At 39.7% G+C, this 22,809-nt stretch overlaps 2 protein-coding genes and 2 long non-coding RNA genes across 6 annotated transcripts in view; 2 read left to right on the top strand and 2 right to left on the bottom strand.

Moving 5' to 3' along the window:
- Positions 1-8,259: 8,259 nt before the first annotated feature.
- Positions 8,260-16,668, bottom strand: LOC115778677 (N-acetyllactosaminide beta-1,3-N-acetylglucosaminyltransferase 3-like). 3 transcript variants are annotated; one of them, XM_030726894.1, is made up of 4 exons: positions 16,542-16,666; positions 15,295-15,453; positions 13,375-13,475; positions 8,260-11,751 (listed from the first exon to the last, which is right to left on the bottom strand). In XM_030726894.1, the coding sequence occupies exons 3-4, from the start codon at positions 13,401-13,403 to the stop codon at positions 10,611-10,613; spliced, it is 1,170 nt and encodes a 389-aa protein (XP_030582754.1). In that variant the 5' UTR covers positions 13,404-13,475; positions 15,295-15,453; positions 16,542-16,666; the 3' UTR covers positions 8,260-10,610. The 3 variants fall into 3 exon arrangements, with proteins under 3 accessions (XP_030582754.1, XP_030582757.1, XP_030582755.1); XM_030726897.1 differs by lacking the exon at positions 13,375-13,475 and having other exon boundaries at positions 16,542-16,668; XM_030726895.1 differs by lacking the exon at positions 16,542-16,666 and having other exon boundaries at positions 15,295-15,694.
- LOC115778678 (uncharacterized) lies at positions 12,308-13,567 on the top strand. Its single transcript, XR_004019858.1, has 4 exons — positions 12,308-12,446; positions 12,547-12,621; positions 13,135-13,251; positions 13,361-13,567. It is a non-coding gene; the product is annotated as an uncharacterized LOC115778678 (long non-coding RNA).
- Positions 15,894-22,809, top strand: part of LOC115778679 (uncharacterized) — a 16,021-nt gene continuing 9,105 nt past the window's right edge. Inside the window, exon 1 of the long non-coding RNA XR_004019859.1 lies at positions 15,894-16,088. This is a non-coding gene — a long non-coding RNA (uncharacterized LOC115778679). The remainder of the gene's footprint in view (positions 16,089-22,809) is intronic.
- Positions 18,736-22,809, bottom strand: part of LOC115778676 (potassium voltage-gated channel subfamily V member 2-like) — a 6,981-nt gene continuing 2,907 nt past the window's right edge. Inside the window, exon 2 of the mRNA XM_030726893.1 lies at positions 18,736-19,561. Within this exon, the coding sequence (XP_030582753.1) occupies positions 19,280-19,561 (282 nt within the window). The 3' untranslated portion in view covers positions 18,736-19,279. The remainder of the gene's footprint in view (positions 19,562-22,809) is intronic.

Below are 22,809 nucleotides of genomic sequence, written 5' to 3'. Positions count from 1 at the left end.
ACGGAACTGGAGAGGATCTGCAAGGAAGAATGGCAGAGGATCCCCAAATCCAGGTGTGAAAAACTTGTTGCATCATTACCAAGAAGACTCATGGCTGTACTAGCTCAAAAGGGTGCTTCTACTCAATACTGAGCAAAGGCTCTGAATACTTATAACCATGTGATATTTCAGTTTTTCTTTTTTTAATAAATTTGCAAAAATGTCTACATTTCTGGGGGGTTTTTTCTGCCAAGATGGGGGTGCTGAGTGTACATTAATGAGATATAAAAATAACTTTTTTAATTTTAGCAAATGGCTGCAATGACACAGAATGAAAAATTTAAAGGGGTCTGAATACTTTCCGTACCCACTGTAAGCAATTGAATGACTTCAAACTGGCTAATGAAGGAGCACCCCATATTCAAATAATAAAAAATGTCTTGGAAGTGGAGTCACCTACGAAACCCTCATTAACACTGCCTATGACCCGTGAAGCACTCACTGTTACACTGAAAGCTGAAATGCTTTGCTTCTGTGTCTGAAACAGGAAGGAAATGCTGTTCATGGTCTTTATTTTTTTGCAGGAGGAAATTCTACTGCACACATACAGGTGCTGGTCATAAAATTAGAATATTATGAAAAAGTTGATTTATTTCAGTAATTCCATTCAAAAAGTGAAACTTGTATATTATATTCACTCATTACACACAGAGTGATATATTTCAAATGTTTATTTCTTTTAATTTTGACGATTATAACTAACAACTAATGAAAATCCCAAATCAGTATGTCCAAATGGTACACTGTGATACCCACCAGTGGATGTTAATCACCTAAGTGAAGAGCAACAGGGAGAGATGGAGCAAATGCTGTATGTGGAGTCAGTGGCCTTTGCTCGTGATGATGGGGTGTATTCAAGGTCTGCAAATGTCAATAAACTTGAAGGGTAGCACCCTTCAGGTTTATTGACACCCAGTGTACACCCAGTGTACACATGCTACAGTACCCAAGCCCCTTTACACTGAAGTTAAAGAATACATACAAGACCTACTTGCCAAAGGATCAGTAGTTAAGTCAAAGTCACCATGTAGCACCTGTAGTCCAGCTGGAATGGCGTAGTGGTAACATTACGGTCTTTGGAGCAGGTCAGGGGTTTGAATCCTGACCAGGGCGTACTTCCAGTAAGGGTCCCCAGGATAGACCCCCCCATGCTAACCGAGCCTACCTCGGAATGATAGTGAATGATACATGATTGAAGCCATACCGGCTCGGATGTCGCCCGCATTAACATGGTCCGCGTCAGGTGTTGAGAAACAAGGGCATTCTGATGATAAATGGGCTACTGGAACTAGAAGGTTAGGGCATAAGTGGACACAAAATGAGAACCAGGAACTGTTGGAATGCTACTACCAGGGTTATTATAGTTAACGAAAACGAACGAAATAACGAAAACTGAAATTGAAAAAACATTGTCGTTAAATGAAATAAATGAAAACTACAATTAAAAGGAAAAAACGATAACTAACTAAAACTGTATTGTGAGTTTAAAAAACTAACTAAAACTAACTGAAATTATTGTGGATTGATCATTTTTCCGCTCTCCGAGTTTAAGCTGGGAGCGCCGTCGGGCAGCTGTGTGCGTGTGTGTGCATGAGAAAGCGGCAGAGTCGCTCTGAACCTATCGGGTTCAGAGCGACTCTGCCGCAACGCTGTGATTCACCTGTTCAGTCCTTGTGCGTTTCCGTCTACTTTATCAGTGAGAGAATAACAATCAGGAATAATAATCAAAGCATCAGTATAAGGCCTCACAAATGTCAGCAAATTCCTGGAGGGAGACTGCTATCGGGATGGACGTGAGGAAATGAAGGAAGTGGAAAAACAGGGACAAATATGTTTGCAGCCAAAAAACTGAGCACAAAGAGCGAGGACCAAAAAAAAGTCCCAGCTGGCACTGCAGCACACGACCACAAGGTAATTAACACACACAATACACATAGCTACACAAGCATAAACGTGGACATCAGGTCGGACACTTCTGTAGGTTGTGTACAGAGGCTGCAAAGACCCTGCAAGTTTAATTAGCGAGCATCTAACCAAGCTAACAGATGCAGCTTCGGGTGGTGGAGAACATCAGGATGCAGCTGGATTTGAGCTTTGACTCCTTCAAAGAGTTTGTTTTTGTCAATCACCACATGTAGGCGTTGTTAATCTACTGCACTGACACTGGAGTTTATTGGGAGTTTATTGTAGAATTTATTGAGTTTGGGAGTTCATATTTTTCTTTGTTTCTCCCTGTTGATGTTCATGTGTGTCCTAATTGTTACACATTTGGCATGTAGTGCTTCTGTCTTGTGAACTGTTGGTTGTTGAATATATTTCTTTATGGTATCTTGAGTTTTTATTACACAATAGTCACTTTTGTGCATTGAATCTTGCACCTGTATGAAAATACTAAAACTAATACTAAAACTAATACTGAAACTAACGAAACTAAACTAAAACTAAGCATTAAACCAAAAATAAAAACTAATAAAAACGAGCAAAACCACTCTGAAAATTAATTAAATCTAACTGAATTAGAGAAACAAAAGTAAAAACTAACTGAAACTAAACGATAATGTAAAATCCAAAACTATTATAACCCTGGCTACTACACATGTAATCCCAGTGAGAGGGGTTACATGAAGAGGATGTGGGACCTATGGATTCTTTGAAACCTAACATCCAAACTGACGGTGAAACAACTTGTGGCTCAGTGTTCCAACTTATGAAGGAAGCAACTGCTATCGCAGCTAGAGATTGTTGAGGTACAACACAAATGCTATGGCAAGGGGGAGCCAGGACGACAGATCAGGGGGGAGAGTTCATCATCCCCACACTCCGAGATTGGGTACCAAGCCCCAGTATTAACAACAAGTACCCTGAGTACCAGAGCAGCTGACCTGAAAGATAAAATCATGGTAAAGAAGGCTAAGACTATGTGAAGTACTCTCTCAAGATCTACTAGAATATGTTAATGCAGCACTATGGACAATCCCTACCTCTACCATCACTGAAGCCAATCAGTTGATGAATACCATGGCAGCAGTGATCCTTGAGATGCTTGGCTATAAGATGAACAGCAATAAGGAGCAGTACCCTCCATGGAAACAATGACTAGAGGCTAAGATCAAGGCAGCACAGAGGGAAGTTAGCCAGCTCTCAGAGTTGCAGAAAGGTGTAATGAAGAAAGTGGTGCCAAAGAAGTACAACAGGCTGTCCATACCCGAGGCCTTAGAGACTGCCAAGTAAAGACTCTCAGCCTTGGCTAACCACCTAAAGAGGTATACCAGAGAGATAGAAGCCAGGAAAATAAACCTGATGTTCTCCAGCGAACCATCCGATGGTGGCAGGGGTACAATATGAGAACAGCACCCCCACCAAGACTGGAGAGGGAGCAATACTGGAAGAAGATATGGGAGAAGGATGAGTCACACAATACCAATGCTCAGTGGCTACTGGATCTAAGGGCAGACCACAGCAACCTCCCTGAACAGGCCCCAGTAACCATCACAGTGCAGACATCCAGGAAAGAGTCTCACATATGAAGAGCTGGACAGCACCAGGTCCTGATATGATTCACACCTACTGGCTAAAAAAGCTAACTGCACTCCATGAGCGCCTGATAGCACAATTGACTACAAGACAGCCTATGACTCGATGCCACACACATGGATCCTGGAATGCTTAGAACTGTATAAGATCAACAGGACTCTAAGAGCCTTCATCAAGAACTCAGTGGGTATGTGGAGAACACTAGAGGCCAACTCCAAGCCCATCGCACAAGTCAACATCAAGTGTGGGATTTGCCAAGGGGGGCGACAGGAGGAGGGGAGGTGAAGGATTTAATTCAACATGCTAAAACCGAAAAGCACACACACAAAAAAAAAGACTGTGCACCCTTCTCTTCTATGAGGCTAAGAAACATGGGTTTTATTGCTCCAAAACACAATGAGACAAAACAAAGAAACGAGCTATACTGTTTAAAAGCAGCCTCAGTTTTACACGATGTTGTGGGTTGCCAGTTGGGCTTATTTTCATAGAGCTAGTTGCTTGTTTCCATCACGAGATCTGGCAACATTGCATTTGGACTAGAGAAGTGTAGTTGGATGGTAACTAAGAGAGGAAAAGTAGTCAGAACTGAGGAGATTACACTATCAGAAGGCAACATTGCAGACACTGAGGACAGCTATAAGTATCTTGGAATCCCACAGGCAAATGGCAACCATGAAGAGGCTGCTAGTAAAGCTGCAACTTCCAAGTACCTGCAGAGAGTAAGGCAAGTCCTGAAGAGTCAGCTGAATGGGAAGAACAAGATCCGGACTATCAACACCTATGCCCTGCCAGTTGTCAGATACCCTTCTGCGATAATAAGCTGGCCAAAGGAGGAAATAGAAGCCACTGATGTCAAGACAAAAAAGCTCCTTACCATGCATGGAGGGTTTCACCCCAAATCCAGCACCCTGAGACTGTACACTAATGCCTCTTTCCCACCAACAGGGTTCCGGAGCCGGTGCCTTTATTTGAACCGTGAGGCGGGTTTTCCACCGCGGAAGCACTCGGTGCTCAGCCAGAAAAACAGGTTCAACTCTGGCCCCGCAAACTAGCTGGTCTCGAACCAAGAACGCGTGATGAAAGCGGCAGAAGGGCGTGACTCTGCCATCTCAACATCAAGTTTTCGACCATATTACATGTGTATTACATGAGAAAAGCGAAGCGATTTTCACGGCTGTGAATTAGGTTGGGCTCTAAGGTTGAACTTGCTGCACAGATGCTGCAGTAGTTTGGTTAGGACCGTAAAATGTATTTGCAGCACAAGAAAGGGAGCGTGTTCTCCCATGTTTGTGTGCTTCGGCTTCCGTGTCCAGATGAGGACTCAGCCACACTCATACGTAAAGGAGCAGCTCACAGAAACACAGTGGAAACGCCTGTTCCTTAGCGTTTTGCCGGTTCATTGAAACCAGCACCAGCACTGGCACGAGCACCGGCTCCTCAGCGGTGGGAAAGTAGCATAAGTGGAAGGAAGGTGGCTGAGGGCTAGTGAGTGTCAGAACCACTGTCCTAGATGAAACAACAAAGATCCATGAGTGTATCAGGAAGATGGCCACAAAGGATCATGTGCTTAGTGAGTATCTCAGCCAGCAGAAACCCGAGAAAGAAGAAGAGAACAGGAACCATCATGGAAGGACAGGCCTCTGCATGGTATGTACCACCGGCAGATTGAAGAAGTGGCTGACAGAGAAATCCTATCAATGGCTGGACAAGGCTTGACTGACAGGCAGCACAGAGGCATGAATCATGGCAGCACAAGAGCAAGCTCTGAGCACAAGATGGAGGCTGGGGTCTACCACACCAGGCAAGACCACAGGTGCAGGCTGTGCAGAGATGCCCTTGAGACAATCCAGCACATAACAGCAGGGTACAAGATGCTAGCAGGCAGGCCATACATGGAACGCCATAACAAAGTGCCCAGCACAGTATACAGGAACATCTGTGCTGAGTATGACCTGGAAGTCTCGAGGTCAAAATGGGACACATCCCTAAGAGTTGTTGAGAACAATGGAGCTAAGATCCTGTGGGACTTCCAGATACAGACAGACAAACTTTTGATGACTAACCAACCAGACTTTGCAGTGGTGGACAAACAAAGGAAGAAGATCATGGTGATAGATGTTGCAATACCAAGTCACAGCAACATCAAGAAGAAAGAACACTAGAAGCTTGACAAAGTGCTCAAAGAGGAGCTGGAAAGGATGTGGAAGACAAAGGTAACAGTGGTTCCTGTGGTAATTGGAACACTTGGGGCAGTGAACTCCAAACTGGGAGAGTGGCTCCAGCAGATTCCTGGAACAACATCGGAGATCTCTGTCCAGAAGAGTGCAATACTGGGAACAGCTAAGATACTGCGCAGGACCCTCAAGCTCCCAGGCCTCTGGTATAGGACCCGAGCTTGGAGGGCAAAATAGGTGCGAGCTGGGATTTTTTTTTTTTTTTTAAGAATTTAAAACTACTTTCACCCCTCCTCATGCATGAGTAGGGGAAATTTCATCTGGAAAACCAACTGTTATGCAGTACAGCAGGTCAGTGAAAGCAGCTGGTGCTACCATCACAATATCATCCCCTGGTGCTTAAACAGCTCCATGATGACACTGGCCCTGTCGGGGCAGAGAGGGTCATTCATTTGGCATGAGACCGTTTATACTGGCCTTTCATGAAGACATCGAGACTTTTCTGACCAGAAAATGCAGTGAACATTAAGCAAAAGAAATCAGTTAAAATCAGATGCCCAGTGGGATGTATCACCACTTCTCCACCACTTGGACTTGTGTCTATCTATATGCATCTGGAGGTCAGCAGGGGAGGCTATGAGTATTTTTTGGTGGTCACTTTCGAGTTTAACATTAGCTGCAAAAGCTGATGACTGATCTCTTTTAGTTTCAGAGAGACATGAGGGTTACTTCCCAAGTCTGACCTGCACAGGCCTCTCTGCTCAGTGGCCTCCTCAGTCATCCCAAATTACTGAATGTGTGACATTTATTCACTTTATATTTATTTTCTTTCACTACCCATCTCTTCTATGATTAGTAGTGTAATAAATATCATTGTATATTGTATTGTAGAATGACAAAAAAAAAAGGAACCTGGAACCTTGGTATAAATACCTCACAAACTGGAAACAGGCGAGCAAGATCAGTGTAATCAAGGCCTCAGACTGAGTAAAATATCCTGCCCGTGTCACAAAATATGACATCCACAGCACGTGTGTGTTGCAAATAAAGTTAAGGGAGGTTTCTTCATGGGTCAGAAGTTGCTTAACTAAGAATGATGTGTTTGCTCATATTAAAAAAGGCTGATATGAAAATGACTGTTAAACTTGACAAGTGTTGCGCTTTAGAAAGGAAAACCCATTTAGTCTTTTTTTAAAAAAATGTTTATTTAAATTTTTTTTTTTTAATGAATTGAAAACAAAACCTCACACTACACCAGCTTCTAGCTTTGTTTGACAGTGTGTAGAACAAACCTGATGACACAAACTCCCAGAAAGCTTACAAGTCAACCAAACACAGTCATGTAGCCTGTGCCACATTAGATGCAACTGAGCTAGAAGGAATCTGTGTACCAGTAAAATTTCTCTATAAAAGCAAGGATGGTATTCATCTAGATTTTTGGATGGAATGTAGAATCCCTCTGTCTTGACACCCATATGGAAAGCAGGGCCAACACCCTCAAAAACTCAGTGTGGTTCTCAAAAGAAAATTTGCTGAAGCACACTGTTCACAACAGTCATGGGTTCCTTTCCTTATTTGTATTAGGATTTCTCCAAAACATGTGCTGATCATAATTACTGATAGTCTGGTATAATAAGCAGTTTTGCTTGGAATTGTGCAAGCCTTTTTTTTTTCTTTTTTTTTTAAATACATCATTTCACAGAATGACATTATCAAGATGGGCCAAGAGGTGTCCCTGTGGCAATGGGTGTAAGATTGTTTGAAGGCTTTGATACAATTCTTTAAATACCAAACACTGATTAGGCAATGCACAGCAGGTGTGTGAGTGCAAGCCTGGGCAAAGGCCAACTCCACCCATAGCTGGAGCCACAAGTAACCACCAACCCAGTTCTCTACCAGAGAGGGAAGTGATAGAAGGTGAAAAGAATGAAAGAGAAAGAAGTAGAGGGGGGAAAAAAAACAAGCCTGCCCAGCCCATAACAGGTTTTGCTTTAAGTCAGAGTTGTTTTGACTATTATGTCGGCCTACACTCTCCCTTAAGTTAATTCATGCTTTCTTTAAAAAAAAAACCTTAAACTATTTTGAACTGACCCAAACAATTCAATTCAATTTTATTTATAAAGTGCCAAATCACAACAAACAGTTGCCTCAAGGCATTTTGTATTGTGGGTAAAATACCTACAATAATACAGAGAAAACCCAACAGTCAAACCGACCCCCTATGAGCAAGCATTTGGTGACAGTGGGAAGGAAAACGCCCTTTTAACAGGAAGAAACCTCCGGCAGAACCAGGCTCGGGGAGGGGCAGTCAGGTGCCGCAACAGTCTCCTCATGTTTCTCCACCTGGTGTTACTGTATGTTACTCCCCTTTCCCACAGACCACCTTGGGGACGTAACAGTGTGAATGGGGGAATGTGGCTGGTAGTGTTAAAGTGTTTTAGTGGAGGTAACAGTTTCTTTTACAGTGACAAGAATAAAATCACAGGCAACTCCTGATTATTTATGAGGCACTTTATTACAAAATAATCCTCTGGAAATATCTTATGCAGGTACACCCAGAAAAAGGTCATAATTATGTATACAGTTTTTAGATTAAGAAGATTTAACAGTGTATGCAGTACACAACATATAACCTCCTACTTAGCAGCATTAAAATTAAACTTATTTGAACATTTGTCTATATATTCAATTCAGCATATTTAATATACAACAATGGGTAATGATCCTTTGAGAAACAGTGATCTTACATTGGATTACTTACTGACACCCACTTGTAATGGCTATGATTGACACCTGAGTGTGATGTTCTGCAAGTCTCAATTGAAATCATATGCACGCGTTCTGTTGAACACTGATATAAGGCACAAATCCCTTTGTGTAACACAAATATTGAAGCTATAACAAGCAAAACAAGAAAGCTTAACAAAATGAAAAAGATTTAAAAAAAATACACTTTTAGTCTTAAGAAACCCTGAGAAATAGTATGGTATATTTCGCAAGACGGTTTTACCATCGCACCTGGAACCGGACATTGTTAGGCTGTAATATCAGGTGCATAATATGGCATATGTGGAATTTAAAATAATGAAACAATCAACAGCAAACATGAGTAAAAATGCTGTTTTTAGGAGTGCTTCATTATTTGCCTTTGTCTTTTTTCTTTTAATATTTTTTGATGTCTTAATGTAGTTTTAAGCACTCAATAACTTTGTCAAGAAAAATGCAACATAAATAACATTTCTTCTTCTTATTATTGTGAATGAATTGGTAGTCAGAGTATTGTGAATAAATACACAGCTCTAGTTACAAAACACACACACACACACACACACACACACACACAATTGATGGCAACTATAATCTATTAACCCACAAAATACACTCTCATACAATCATAGCATGAAAAGTCCCATATAGATGAACCATAGTAATTCAAGGCACTTTGCCTCTCAACTGGTTGATTATATGTCATCTGTTTTTGATTTTCCCACACTTTACACACCGAAGCAAACCTTAGCAGGCAATCTACATGCAGAAAGAAAACAAAACAGAAAGTATGAATTAAATATTACAATAAATTCTTAAAATTTTTATTTGATTTACAGCTGGTTGAAGGAAGAACTACTCAGTGTCCACAGCCTAATTTATTACATCAGCTGACAGTTCACTGTGCCCGCATTGGTAACGTTTCAATTAATTTTGAAATCTTTGGCAATTTTTAACGTCCTTAATTTTGGATAGAGGTAGGTAAAATGCAGCTGTGCTCCAGCTGAGATCTTTAGTCAATTAAAACATAGATCTTTCACTTTTAGTTTGTATCAGTTGTAGCTACATTGACATTTCATGCAACATTAATTATTGCTAATTAAAATGCATTATTCAATTATTGTAGGGTCTTTATCTTACAATATAAAGCACCTTGAGACGGCTGTTGTTGTGATTTGGTGCTATATAAATAAAATTGAATTGAATTAAAATTAAAAGAAAATCTCAGACCCGATGACTTTACTAATGTGGACTAATTTTACAATGAGAATCCTCTAAAAGAGGCTTAACTTTACACTTAAAGGCTGCTCACATAGTGTTGTCCTAAACCCTGAGATTGGTGCTGCCATATCCCATAAATAACAGGACAGAGCCAGCAACATTACTTGCACTTGGATATATGCATTAATAGTAGGAAAACACCAGGTAGTAGTTGTGCTACCATCTTAGAAAGTGTCCCTGTAACTGTAGTTGACAATCTATGTAGCAGTAGGGTGGTAACTGCAGAAGATAATTCCTTAAAGATCCAGGCCTTAATGTTGTTAATTTTTTACAGATGTGCACATTTACTTCACTAACAGTTTATGGTACCATTAATCAATGGCTACATTTGAGTCACCCATCTCAACAGCTCTAAGCTTTCAGCCTTTTTTGGTTGTTGAGCTTTAAATTTCATGGACTGGCAGACAGACTTCATGGCCAAATCTCATGGTTCTCATCCATTCTTTTCCCTGCAGAAAGCGTCCATTTTCCAGCAGAAACATGATCTAACAATCCAACTGTATCGTACCTGCTAAGTGACATTAGACAATCTGGTAAAGAAAGATGCAGCTTTTGGTGACACAAAAACTAAATATAATGTATTTGTAACACAACAGCCAGTGCTGTGCATCTGTCTGTTCAGATTTCACCATATTTAAAACTGCAGAAAACAGTACGTAGAATTAAATTAAAAAGCAAAACCTTTTGATCCATGCAGTATGTGGAAAAGATATACTTTTCCACTTCTATGACCATTTGAGCTGGAAGCGATCAGAATTGGAATGTCAGTAAGCTCTGTTGTTGCCTATAAGTTATAGTTTGGTGTAACAAAAGCCTTTACTTAGGGGGATCACATCGTAGCTTTGGATCATGTATCCTGTGCCACATTAGATACAACTGAGCTGGAAGGAATCTGTGTACCAGTAACACTTCTCTATAAAAGCAAGGATGGTATTCATCTAGATTTTTGGATGGAATGTAGAATCCTGCTGTCTTGACACCCATATGGGAAGCAGGGCCAAGCCCTGCCTTGGCCAGACACATCCCCATGTAAACATCATCAATGGGAAGAATGGTAATGGACTTGGACATATTGTATATGACTGAAGCTGAATAGCCAGAGAGCAGGAAGCCCCCACCACCACAGTAAGGAGGGTATGAGTCTGACTCCTGCACCTGAACAGGAATAAAGTACTTGCTGCCTGATGATCTAATGGGTCCCACATTTTGGATCAGATGGCCAGTAAAGAGGTGCTTGCTTCCGTCATTGTCCTTGAGGCTTTGCAGATACTCAACCATGTTACCCGTGTTGGCAAAGACGTCATCATCACCGTTTAGCAGGAAGCGAGCATTCGGACAGTTTCTTTCCATCCATTCCAGGAAGAGTATCTGCTTCAAGGTGAGGTTGTAAAATGTGTCACTGAAATCCCATTGGAGGATGTCATTATGCTCACGTTGCTCAACCTCGAGAAGCTTGTTCAGTCTTTCCTTTTCAAAACCACCACCTGACGTGCCGGAGATGAAGATCCGTCGAATCCACACACCGTTGTGCAACCTCTCTTTGGCCCACGTTTTGCGTAGCACCTCTCTGCGTTCATAGTTCGCGGGAGCGCTTTTAATGACCAGCAGAAGAAAAACATCTCCAGATTCATTAGCTCCTCCGCATTTGTCAGGAACGTCCAGTAGCATGGGGAAATGGCGACAGTGGCGATGGTAGAGAAAGTCTTTTATATTATTAGGTAGAGAGCTGAACCCCGTGATGTTGGCAGCAGAGGTGTTTTGTTGACATCTTGGCCATGAGAATACATATGAGCTGTTTTTGGTGGCTTCCCTTAATTGGATGTGGCTCTCTCTCCTATCAGTGTGAAAACGTATATCTTTGTTGTCAACAAAATCTTTATAGAGGTGGAGGAGCAAAACACCAAGCGCTACTGCCATCAATACATTTCTTGCCTTGATGTTTCGCATATTTGGAACTCTGCAGTAACAAGACAAGACAAGACAAGACAAGAAAAGTTTATGGGTGGAAGATTACATGCAGGTTTTGAAAGCAAGTTAAACAGAAAGATGTGAGCCAAAGCCTATGCAAGTGCAAAAAAAAACAAAAAACAAGCAGTGTCTAAACAGACCCTGTGTCATGGTCCTGGGCCAGTGGCCCAGTGTTTTGTTTCTTTTTGGTTAACTCTGTTTTGTTGTACCTTTTGAGTTGTGTTTATTAGTGTTTCTCCTAGTTTTCTGTTTCTTTGCATATTGTCTGATCCACTTTGTCAAGTTTTCTATTTAGTCTGCATGTGTTATGTTGGTCACTTCCTGTTTTATTTTGTAGTCTCGTGCTCCTTATGTGTTGTGTTCAATTTACTTCCCCTGTGTTATTAGGTTCATTTGTTTCACCTGTTGTTTCCACTCTCCCTGATTTCCTCACGTGTATTTAAGCCCTCAGTTGTTCTCTGTTCTTTGTTTGGGTCCTCGTCTTGTCTCTGTGGCAAAGGCTGTGTGTTGAGTTTCGTGTTTCCTGTTTTTTTTGTGTTGTGGGCTCCCCATCAGCCTGTTTTATGTTTGAATATTTTTGGCCTGCGTCCTGCTTTGAGGTCCTTCCTGCCTCGCCTGCACCAGCCGTGACAACCTAGTGTTTTTCTTGAGTTCCTGTGAACTGATGTCGTTAACTCTACAATGGTAACATGCATTGCACTAACAAAGCATCACTTTTTTTAAGTTAACTTGATGGGAAATAGTTTTTTCTTTAAAGCAGTTACAGGGCGATTTGTTTTTTCAGGCTACACCTGGCTTCAAGACCTATGTAGCCTTCATCAGCTATAAACCTAAAAGTGGCTTGTGATGCTCTTTAATGGTGAGGAAATGCAAGGTTATCTGACATGTTTTGTTACCCTTTTAGTCTATATATTTCTGTGGTACAGAAAGGTGGAAGTGCTAAAAAAAAAAAAAAAAAAAACCCTACCCCTGAAATTAATTTAACAACCCGCTCTTTTGCGGTAGACTTTTGCAGTTTTAAGAGTTCCTGAATCATCAGGATGAAGCTCAGTTTAACTCTGAAATGTTCGTATACCACTATTTGCTCAGCGACTATTACAAGGAGCTATTATGTTGCATTTTGTTCGTAATGACCTATCCTACCTATAAAGGGTTGTGTCCCTCCATTGTGATTGTGTTTGCAGCCTGGGGGCTACAGTGAGGCTGCATGTGTTAAAATATATGCTCAAGCAGCTTAAAACACAGATTTGTTAAATGTATATTGTATTAGCTCCAGTAGAGCTAATACTGGAACCCTAATGATAGCTTGTTGCAGCAATTTGTGGTGTACATGGGCTTTCCGCTTGACATGATTCAACTTCTTGCTTTTCAGTTTTAAACAGTGAAGCAACTATCTGCGAGTGGTCTACAGATATTTCTTCTGCAAACGACCAAAGCGTCCTTTTAACCAGCAGATGCTTTGCTGTGGATTCAGCACCTTATTTGATAGGTGGCTTTACATTTCTGGAAAATTAAAACTCACATGCTAGTTTAAATTTGAATCTAAGACATGAAGGAGGGGAAAAAAAAAAAACCCTCAACTACCACTTTGTTAACAGGAAGACCAACCCACCTCCACTGTGAAATGACTCTCAGAACCATTCTCAGAACGAAAAGCTGACAGGAATGAGCAGACCGAGCTTCAGAGCAGAGAGAAGGCAGCTGGACATGTGCCTGGAAAAAAATCCACATATGGGATGCTGTCACATGGGGTGTGGAGTGGTAATAAATCAAATGTTATGTATCTTCAAAATGTGTGGAATATACCACATTAACATATTTTGAAAGAAGGAAATAAAAAAAAAAAAAAAAAAAAAAAAAAAAAGGAAGTTCACAATCCACAATGGTTTAACATTGTTTTGTATATGAGGAAATCATGCTGATTGCAACAAAACTTGTAATGTGACAAGTTGCAAGGCGCCTGGCAATCCTTAAGGGTTACTGTGGGTGGACAACTACAGTTGTTATTAAAACACAATATTCAGTGTTGAAGAGTTCAGTCTATTAACCATTTTCTTTATCTTTTGATTTGCACAATTTTTGTGCAGTTTGCAAAACAGCAGCTTTACGTGCTGCACAAGATGCCTCTGTTTGTGATGATATGACTCTCACAAATCATTCATGTCACTGTGTGGTTTGCATCCTCTTTCCTAACCAGTCACGTATTTGTGTTATGTTGCTGTTATGCAAACCGTACAACAAATTATGCAAAACAAAATGTAACAAAATTGTTTGGCCTTCTGTTTCTGCTGTATCCCACAATATTATCTACAGCTAGGAAGATGGCGTATTTCTGTGCATGTTTCAATTTCTTGTCACAATACAGAGAGATTCTGAATATCACATATACTGGTTACCGTGTAGACTGAAGACTCAATGGTCAGTTTGTAAAACAAGCAAATAAGAGCACATGAAGCCGTTCAAACCGATGTCTTGACAAGGTAGTGCATGAAAATGGTGCTTATCTCTTGACACAATAAGTTATATAAATATAACAGTGATGAACAGAGCTTCTGTGTAATGATGCATATTTCAAGCATGTTTTGGTGCTACTCAAGGCTTTTACTTCTGTTGCTTTGACATTGCGATGTTTCTTTCAAATAGGTCCTTTCAGTTTCAAATGTGCGCAATTCTCAGGTACAGCAGTCATTTGAAGAGGTTTACAAGAGGTTTATTGCATATGCTGCATGTCCAAAGATTATTCTGTCATTATATATATATATAATATATATATATATATATATATATATATATACACACATACACTTGCTTTTTAACACTGCAACAAATCTCCAGGCTAAGGTATATTTAAAAGAATTTTGGGAAAAAAAAAAAGAACAGAGCTGCCATTGTAAAGATGTGAAAGTAAAATCAGATGATAACATCTTAACTATATGGAGATGGAAAAATAATGTAAGACACCACCAGCATCCATTTTGAATTTATATTAATTACCTCCAAAAACAGTGAAGTGCCTGAATATGAAGTGTCACAGTGCTGTAGTACATTTGAAATACTCAACACTATGTCTAGTTTATTTTCGTTAAATTCTCTTGGTCTCACACTTGCAATGGGAACTAGTGAAACACAATACGCATTCTCGTTAGACTTGCATGTTCTGAACTCATCCTGTACTAGATATACAATCTATTCATGCCTGAAGCATTAAGTGACATTTATATTTAGCTGACACTAAGGACTGATATAGCGAGGCATGCGTGCAGTTTTTGAACTACTCTGGAGGACAGTGAGAATAAATCAAATTAACGCTTTAAAAGGCGTTTTTTTAATTTACATTTGTCGTGTATGCGTCATTTGTGTTATATCTGCTAATATATCCGATTTGAACTGAGTAAAAACTAAATTGTGAAAGTCTCCAGTTAGTCCCCATGCCAGGTCCCGTTACTTTACATTTAATTCAAGCGCTTCGATTTTCAGGATGCGCGGACAGTCGCTCATGAAGTCGCTGCGTATAACTGCTAAAAGTACTTACAAGTTTAAGAAGATCGACCTTCTCGTACAGCTCTGTAGTGAAGTTAGACCCTTTCTGAGTACAGTATCCGGCAGCTGTATGGTCGCTGTCTGTAAGGCGTTGCCACTTTTCCGTCTGCTTGACGTTGCGTCAGGAGTGCGTCATCTCTCCATCCATCACCTTTCGATCATCCAAATATGATTTATTTTTTACAGCTACTTTGATTTATATTATATAAAAAAAAACAAACAAACAACCAATTAAAATGTTTTAAATAGCTCCAGCTCATCATTATCGCATTAAAGGAAATATATTACTGACGATAATAAAGCTTTATTCACTTATTTATCAACTTTAACTTGCCTAGCCTAACTTGTATTTGTAGTTTACATGATACAAAACGTAATCTAATGAAATCCTTTAACAGAATTAATCATAAATCACATGGTTCTTTTAAAGATTTGAGCTTCCCTTGGTTGGTCCTTACAACCGAATGACCAACCCTTAATGCAGCTAAAACACTGCCAGTAGGGTTAGTTTTATCTGTTGGGACAAAGGTCACAACATGACAGGTAAACGTCACCACAGTAAAACAAACAGACCTGAACTCACGAGGAGGTTAAATTCTTTTACGGGCCTGGCCTTGAGATTTTTAACCCTAAAATGAGGAAAACTCGGGTTTTCTATTGCATGGCACTGAACAGGAGTGTCCCTCCAATCTCATTGTACATCCTGTATAATGACAGTAAAGGTATTCTATTCTACTCTATTTCAGTTCCAGAAAGAGAGCGAACTCCAATTCTTCAGTTACCGGGGTAAGTGACTCCTCCCCTCCTGCTGCACCTGAACACCTGTCTGACACTCCGATTCATTTCCTCATTCATAAAGTCGCTGCAAAGCGATCAGAGGAGCGAATTCATGTGCAGACGTTTATGTTTCTACAAGCACTGAAATCCCAGTTAGACGTTAGTTCGTTATTTTTGTTCGTAACATGATGGTTTTACAGTCGTTCGCGCGTCAACAGGCTGTAAGGACGGAGACAGCGATGATGTCACGGATTTATAATGAGCGCAGCTGCATATGTCAGACTGTCAGTCAGCTCCTCTGAAACATTTACTGTAGTTACTGTAGCATCACTGTTACATCACACTGATCTGGATGAAGCTTTAGACACAGAACACACTCATACAGTTTTACTGTATGATTATTTAAACAATTAAACGGTCATAAACTGCAGCAAAAGCAGTTTTAATTAAATAAAAACTGACCTGAGGTCAGCTCCATCCCCAGGGTCTGCTGCTGTCACAGTCTCTAACACACAGGTCGGTCGGTAAACTCAGTCAGAGCTGTTTCTCCATATTTTTATCTCCATTTTCTGTCTCCTGCATTTTGTCCGTCCGGCTGCAGCTGAATAATTAAATTTTATAAATTAAATGTGAAATTAGGATTCAGCTTCATCTGTTGAAGATTCAGGTTGTGTAAATGATGACAGCAAATATAAAAGAAATTATATATTTCATAGCAAACTTTCATTTTGTCTATGATGATGACAGAGTGGGTCAGGCTGATTAAAGTGACTCGTCATGCGACACAATGACACGTCCGCTCTTTATTTACCCGTTGCCATGGTGAATCCTGGTGTCGGGGCTCCATTGATGATGGCTTTCTTTTCTTACGCACGCGCTAACTCAGGGTGATCATAATCGGAGTTGATTGAACCAACTCTGATCAGCTGTTCTGGAACGGGGAACTCAGAATTATCAGAGTTGGTCAACTCAGGGTATGTTTTTAAACTCAGTTTATTGAACCTGCTTCCTGGAATAGGCCCCTGGATGACTAAGAACCTACACAGGTTCTGTTTGTACACATTGTATTGACTGAGGATAGTTGGACTCCAAACTCTTTGGAGATGCTTTTGTAAGTTTTAAGCTGATTTTCCACTCTGCTGATCATATACAATTACATTTCAAACTTCCCTGAGAGTTAAATATAGACAGCGTACCCACTCCCTGCTGATTCTCATCACACTGAGCAAAAACACCTGATTCCAATTTCAAGATCAAGTTTACTTCTAATCCTAGAGGCTGACTTACTTTGCTGTTGCCACATGTTGAATAATTTCCCTCAGCAATGAATTGAGAGTCAAGTGTTTTTTAGTACTTGTGTTAAAAAAAAAACAAAAAAAAAAAAAGATATTTCAGGTCATATTTACGCTGAAATATAGAAAATTATGAAGTGTTTACAAACATTCAAACACCACTGTTAAGCCTCGTGGTCTTGGCAAATTGTTAATTTGATGAAAAAGCATGGAAAGCAAAGCAAAAAAACTCAAACTTTCTAGTCATTAGATCTCAAACCAGGTGAACACTGGCTGGAGAGTTTGGACTTATGTGTTACACTGCGCTCTCAACCACAATCACCAAAACACTAAATGAGAGAATATCTTTTGGAAGGCTGTTAACCCCTGCAGCAAAGCTGCAGAGACATTTAAATAATAGTGGAGCTTGACATAAAATCTAAGGCCATTTTAGGCACTTTAATAGAAACTTGTTTAAAACAAGCCTTTTGCAGTTACAATATGTTAACAGGAAATAACTTTAACACATTTGTATCACAGAGGAAGCAGCGCATTTCCTAGAAAAAGAATAGTCACAGGTGCTGGGCGCATCAGTTTATGTCCTTGTCCCCAACTGTTAACTTTAAATGTGAAAGTAACCTTTTATTTCCTGATATGTGTGTTACACAGAGCCTGGGAGTGGCAATACGGAAGGAATATATACATACTGAGGCCATAGATTAGGGTACAGATTACATGATTCCTATCTTTCGGTTAATTTATTTGCTTGAGACAAGAGTTTGTGCAAAGAACCAGCACAGCACTTTCTGGGAACAGGCTCACAGAATTGTACTTCTTAGACTAAAACTGATAAGCCAAAGGTTTCATATGATAGTGTAATAGACAGTGTGTTATAATAGACTGTTTTTAAGATGAGTGTAAAGAATCTGCATACAAAGGGGAACCCTGATTTAAAAAAAAAAGTCACACCAGCGTGTTGGCTGTTTGCAACACTTAACACCTTTTTTTTTTTTTAAGGTCTAGTGACATCTAAATCGCCTGAAGACATCGAGGACCTTACTTAGTTTGGGATTTATCACTTAACAGTCTGAGGCTAAATACACCCTAACCATACAGTAGACAATCAGAACATGTCATTTCTGTTTCTATTAAAATTTTCTCCCAAGTTTTGGCAAATGGGATCCTGTGGCCATAAATGGATCAAAACTTAAAAAGGAATTGTAGCTTTTGGGCACGCAGTAGCTCTTCTTGCAGTCAGTTTAGTAAAACAGGCTGTCTCTGTATATTTTCTTTCCCTCTATGGCCTCTCCTGGGCTCCATAATGTTGAGTAATTCTACAGTGTAACAATAAAGAGTGTTTAAATTATAACAGACAGAGAGGTAAATTAATTCAAGTCCTCAGTCTGTTTAATTGCCTATAAGAACAAGTGGTCATGTGAGGATGTGTGCATGGCAGTACTAGCAGAAAAAAGTTCTGTATGTTGAAACTGTGGATGGAAACAAAAAGTGCACTCCTGTGTTTATCTGAACTACTTCAGGCAGATACTTTGATATGTCACAGCCACATGTGAGTCATTTACAGGCACTCAGTCATCTAGCATTCACAGGTTTTAGGTAGATAAGCATCAGGATGGATGTGACTGAAATTAAAAACTAGGTCCCCTATTTTTAACATTCTCCTTTATAGTATAAATTACTTATATACAAGATGCATATAAAAAGATGAACAGAACAGTGAAATATGTGCTTGATGGTTAAAGCAGACAAGATACCGCATCATTACAAAGCAACTTTCCACTTCCTCTTCCTGCCCTCATTTACATTCTAGGTTTATTTTCTCTGCACCACTCTGTGATATACATGTATAAAGAGTTTGAGGTTCATCCTGTAGCATTTTAACATTACAGAAATGTCATGTATGAGATGCACTTAGTGTGGGGAATGATCTGTACTGCTGTCTTCTTCAAAGGGATGGAAACATGCATCCATTTTACGCTTGAGTCTCTTCTTAAGCTGAAAGCGGCGCTGGACTGAGGTAGAATTGTAAGCTTGGGTCTTTAATTTGCTGTAGTAATCAGAGAACTTGTTGAACAGGAAGGAAATCGGCATGCCGTTGAGGATTATCCCAAATGTAATGCAGCCAAAAGCCACAATGCGGCCTAGAATAGTCACAGGAACCACATCCCCGTAGCCCACAGTCGAAATGCTGACCTGAGAGAGAAAAGTAAAAAAAAATAATAAAAATTTTAAATCACATATTCAGTTTCTGGGAACATTTCCTTCACCTGCATCATTATAAGAATGAGCAACAAGTTCATTCGAATTAGTTTAAAGTAATAAGCAGTGCAGTTGGTCCACACACCTACAGTACAAGGATGGAACTTTTTTTTTTTAACTTACTGTCAACAGCAACACATAATCAAAGTTTAAGGAATTATAAACATTCAAAAAATTAGAACTTAGACTGTTCCAAATAGAAACTGAGAGTAGCATCAGGCAGGCTATCATTACAGAACATATGCATTCTCTTTCTGCTTCCAGTTGCATTATTATGTGAGAGGGGCTCCAGTAGAGTTGTTACTTTTCCTCTGCATCAAAAGGACATCTAGGTGAGATCATAATAGCCTGTTCTTTGAGGACAGTCAGTTAGTGTGACTTAGGCTCAGGGAGGGGCAGCCATCTGCCGTGACCAGTTGGGGGTAGGGGGAGGGAGGCAGGACAAAAGACAAACTGTGGAAAAGTATCAGAGATTAATAATAACTAATGATTAATGCAGAGTTGTGTATTAACACATAGAAAGTGACAAGAGGTGGGTAAATAAGACACACTAAGTGCATCATGGGAAGCCCCCAGCAGCCTAGGCCTATTGCAGCATAACTAAGGGTTCAGGGTCACCTGATCCAGCCCTATGAGAAGATCATTTGTAACCATCACTAATGCTGTTTCTGTACTATGATGAATTCTGAAACCTGACTGAAACTGTTTAAATACACCATTCCTCTGCAGAGGATCAGTTAGCGGTTTTACAACTACTACAACTAAAAAGAAAGTTGGAGACTGGCCTATAACTAGCTAAGACAGCTGGATCAAGTGATAACTTTAAGTAACGGTTTAATTACTGCCACCTTAAAAGCCTGTAGTACATAGTCAATTAACAGAAATAGATTGATCATATTTAAGATTAAAGCATCATTAATGGTAGGACCTCTAACACGTCAAACAGACACATTGATGGTTTGGAGGAAGTAATGAAGTAATGAAGCATTAGTTGAATAAGTGCAGTGGACTATGTTCAATGTACTTGAGGCCCTTTTGGAATGGAATGAAAGATTTAAGTTGAATGTATGTTACAGCCCTCCTGCCTGCAGGGTCTAGGGGTTGCAAGGAGCATAACACAAAGGAAAACAGTAAGATAGACCATTAAAAAGTACAGTCTACTCAGAATTGATAAGTAATGTAGTAAAATGACAGCTGTTTAAGTAATATAAACTCAGTTTATTTCAGTAGGAGCTGTTGATTGGACTTAAAAACACAACTACAATAAAAAAGGACATGAAACAGCTCAGCTTACTCAGCATTAACAAGTAATGTTCACGTATTAGGCAATTTTAAGTAATATGAACTGAATATTTTTAAGTCAAATCAAAATCTGGGTTTACAGTGTATCAATTGAAATTAACTCAGAAATCAATCAGAGAGGAAGTCTAAATAAATGGTAGTACTGAAAGTAGTAGAAGATATGTCTTTGAAATTGTTATGAATATTTTTTTCTAATGGCTAAAAGTTTATTTGAAAAAATTCATGAAATCATCGTTACTTAAGGTTAAAGGAATACTCGGCTCAACAAAGCTCTGACTCTGTCAACCTGGCTACAGTATTGAAAAGAAACCTGGGGTTGTTCTTATTTTCTTCAATTAGTGATGAATAGTAGAATGTCCTAGCTTTATGGAGGATCTTTTCATATAGCAACAAACTTTTTTCCAGGCTAAATGAAGATCTTCTAAATTAGCAAGAACTCATTTCCCCTCCAGCTTATGGGTTATCTGTGTTAAGCTGTGCATTTGTGAGTTATACCAGGGAGTCAAGCACTTCTGGTTTTAGGCTTTCTTTTTCATAGGAGCCACAGTATTCAGAATCATATGCAGTGAGGATTTAAAACTACTGACGAGACAATTGATCTCTGTGGGAGTAGAGTTTACAGTAGGTAGCTGCTCTGCACTGTGCTGGCACTGAAGATGATAATAGTGGAGGAATTTTTTCCTCAAACTTAGTTACCACACTTTCAGAAAAAACACTACTGTAATGACATTTATTCCCCATTGCTGTGTAATCCATTGTTGCAAATTTAAATGTTATTAAGAAGTGGTCAGATTAAAGAGGGTTTTCATGGAATACTGTTAAATCTTTAGTTTCTATGCCATATTTCAGAACAAGTTCTAGAGTGATTGAAGTGGTGGTGGGGGGCTCATTTACATTTTGAGAAAAGCCAGCAGAGCCTAATAAGAGCTTAAATCTGTGTCTTTTCATTGATTAAGTGGAAGATTGATGCTGCTTCTCCTTCTCAACCTGTGCTTTGAGGACTCGGTAACAGTCAGTGTGACTTGGGGGTGTTGATTAATTTAAATTAACATATTAATCGTGCAGTAACCAGGTTTCTGTAAGGCAGAATAAATCAATATGTTGATCAATTATTAAATAATTTACTAACAGGGAGTTAGAAGGCAGAGACCTACTCTTTGGTGCAGTAGAGGATGCTATATTGTTCTTTCTTTGTGGATTTTTTATGTTTACATTTTTTTTTTTTTTGCTGATTTTTGGTTTATTTTTTGGTTGTCTGGGAGCAGGCACTGTTTACAGGGCTTTTTTTCAGGGTGCAGAGCCGGGTCTCCAATTTACTGAGCATGGCCTCCAAGGCTACAAACAGGCTACATTTGTTACAAGTATTATTACTAATAAAGGAGGCCAAGAAGTAACCAAAACATCTGACACAGAGTAGGAGAGTACGGGAGGGACAGGAGAGGAAGCCATGCTGCAAATCTCTAAAGACATAATAAATAAATACTGTGAATATCATTTACAGGTGGTTTGGCAGAGGGTGTGCTTTGGATAAGGCACATAAGGATTACACTATGAAGTAAGTTATCTTTTAGTTTATAATTAATCAGCTGCACAAAACACCACTGTGCTCTGTAACAGGAACAGGAAGTGAATCTGGTTTTCCAGCTGTTTCCAGTTCGTCAGGCTTGAGCATTACTGGGTCCTTTCCTGAACATCCTAACCAATTGCCTCTTTTTGAGGGTGACAGTTTGGGTTTTCTTCCAAACCTTGGCAAAGTGGTGACACATCCAAATAACTTGTTCTTACATACAGTTGTTTGAACTGATGATCTTGGAATCTGCAGCTGTTTAGAAATGGCTCCTAGAGATCTTTCCAATTTGTGTAACTCTCAGATTCTCCTC

This window comes from Archocentrus centrarchus, chromosome 4 (assembly GCF_007364275.1).
Source record: "Archocentrus centrarchus isolate MPI-CPG fArcCen1 chromosome 4, fArcCen1, whole genome shotgun sequence".
NCBI classification, from domain to species: Eukaryota; Metazoa; Chordata; class Actinopteri; order Cichliformes; family Cichlidae; genus Archocentrus; species Archocentrus centrarchus.
This window is presented reverse-complemented; position numbering and strand designations above follow the sequence as displayed.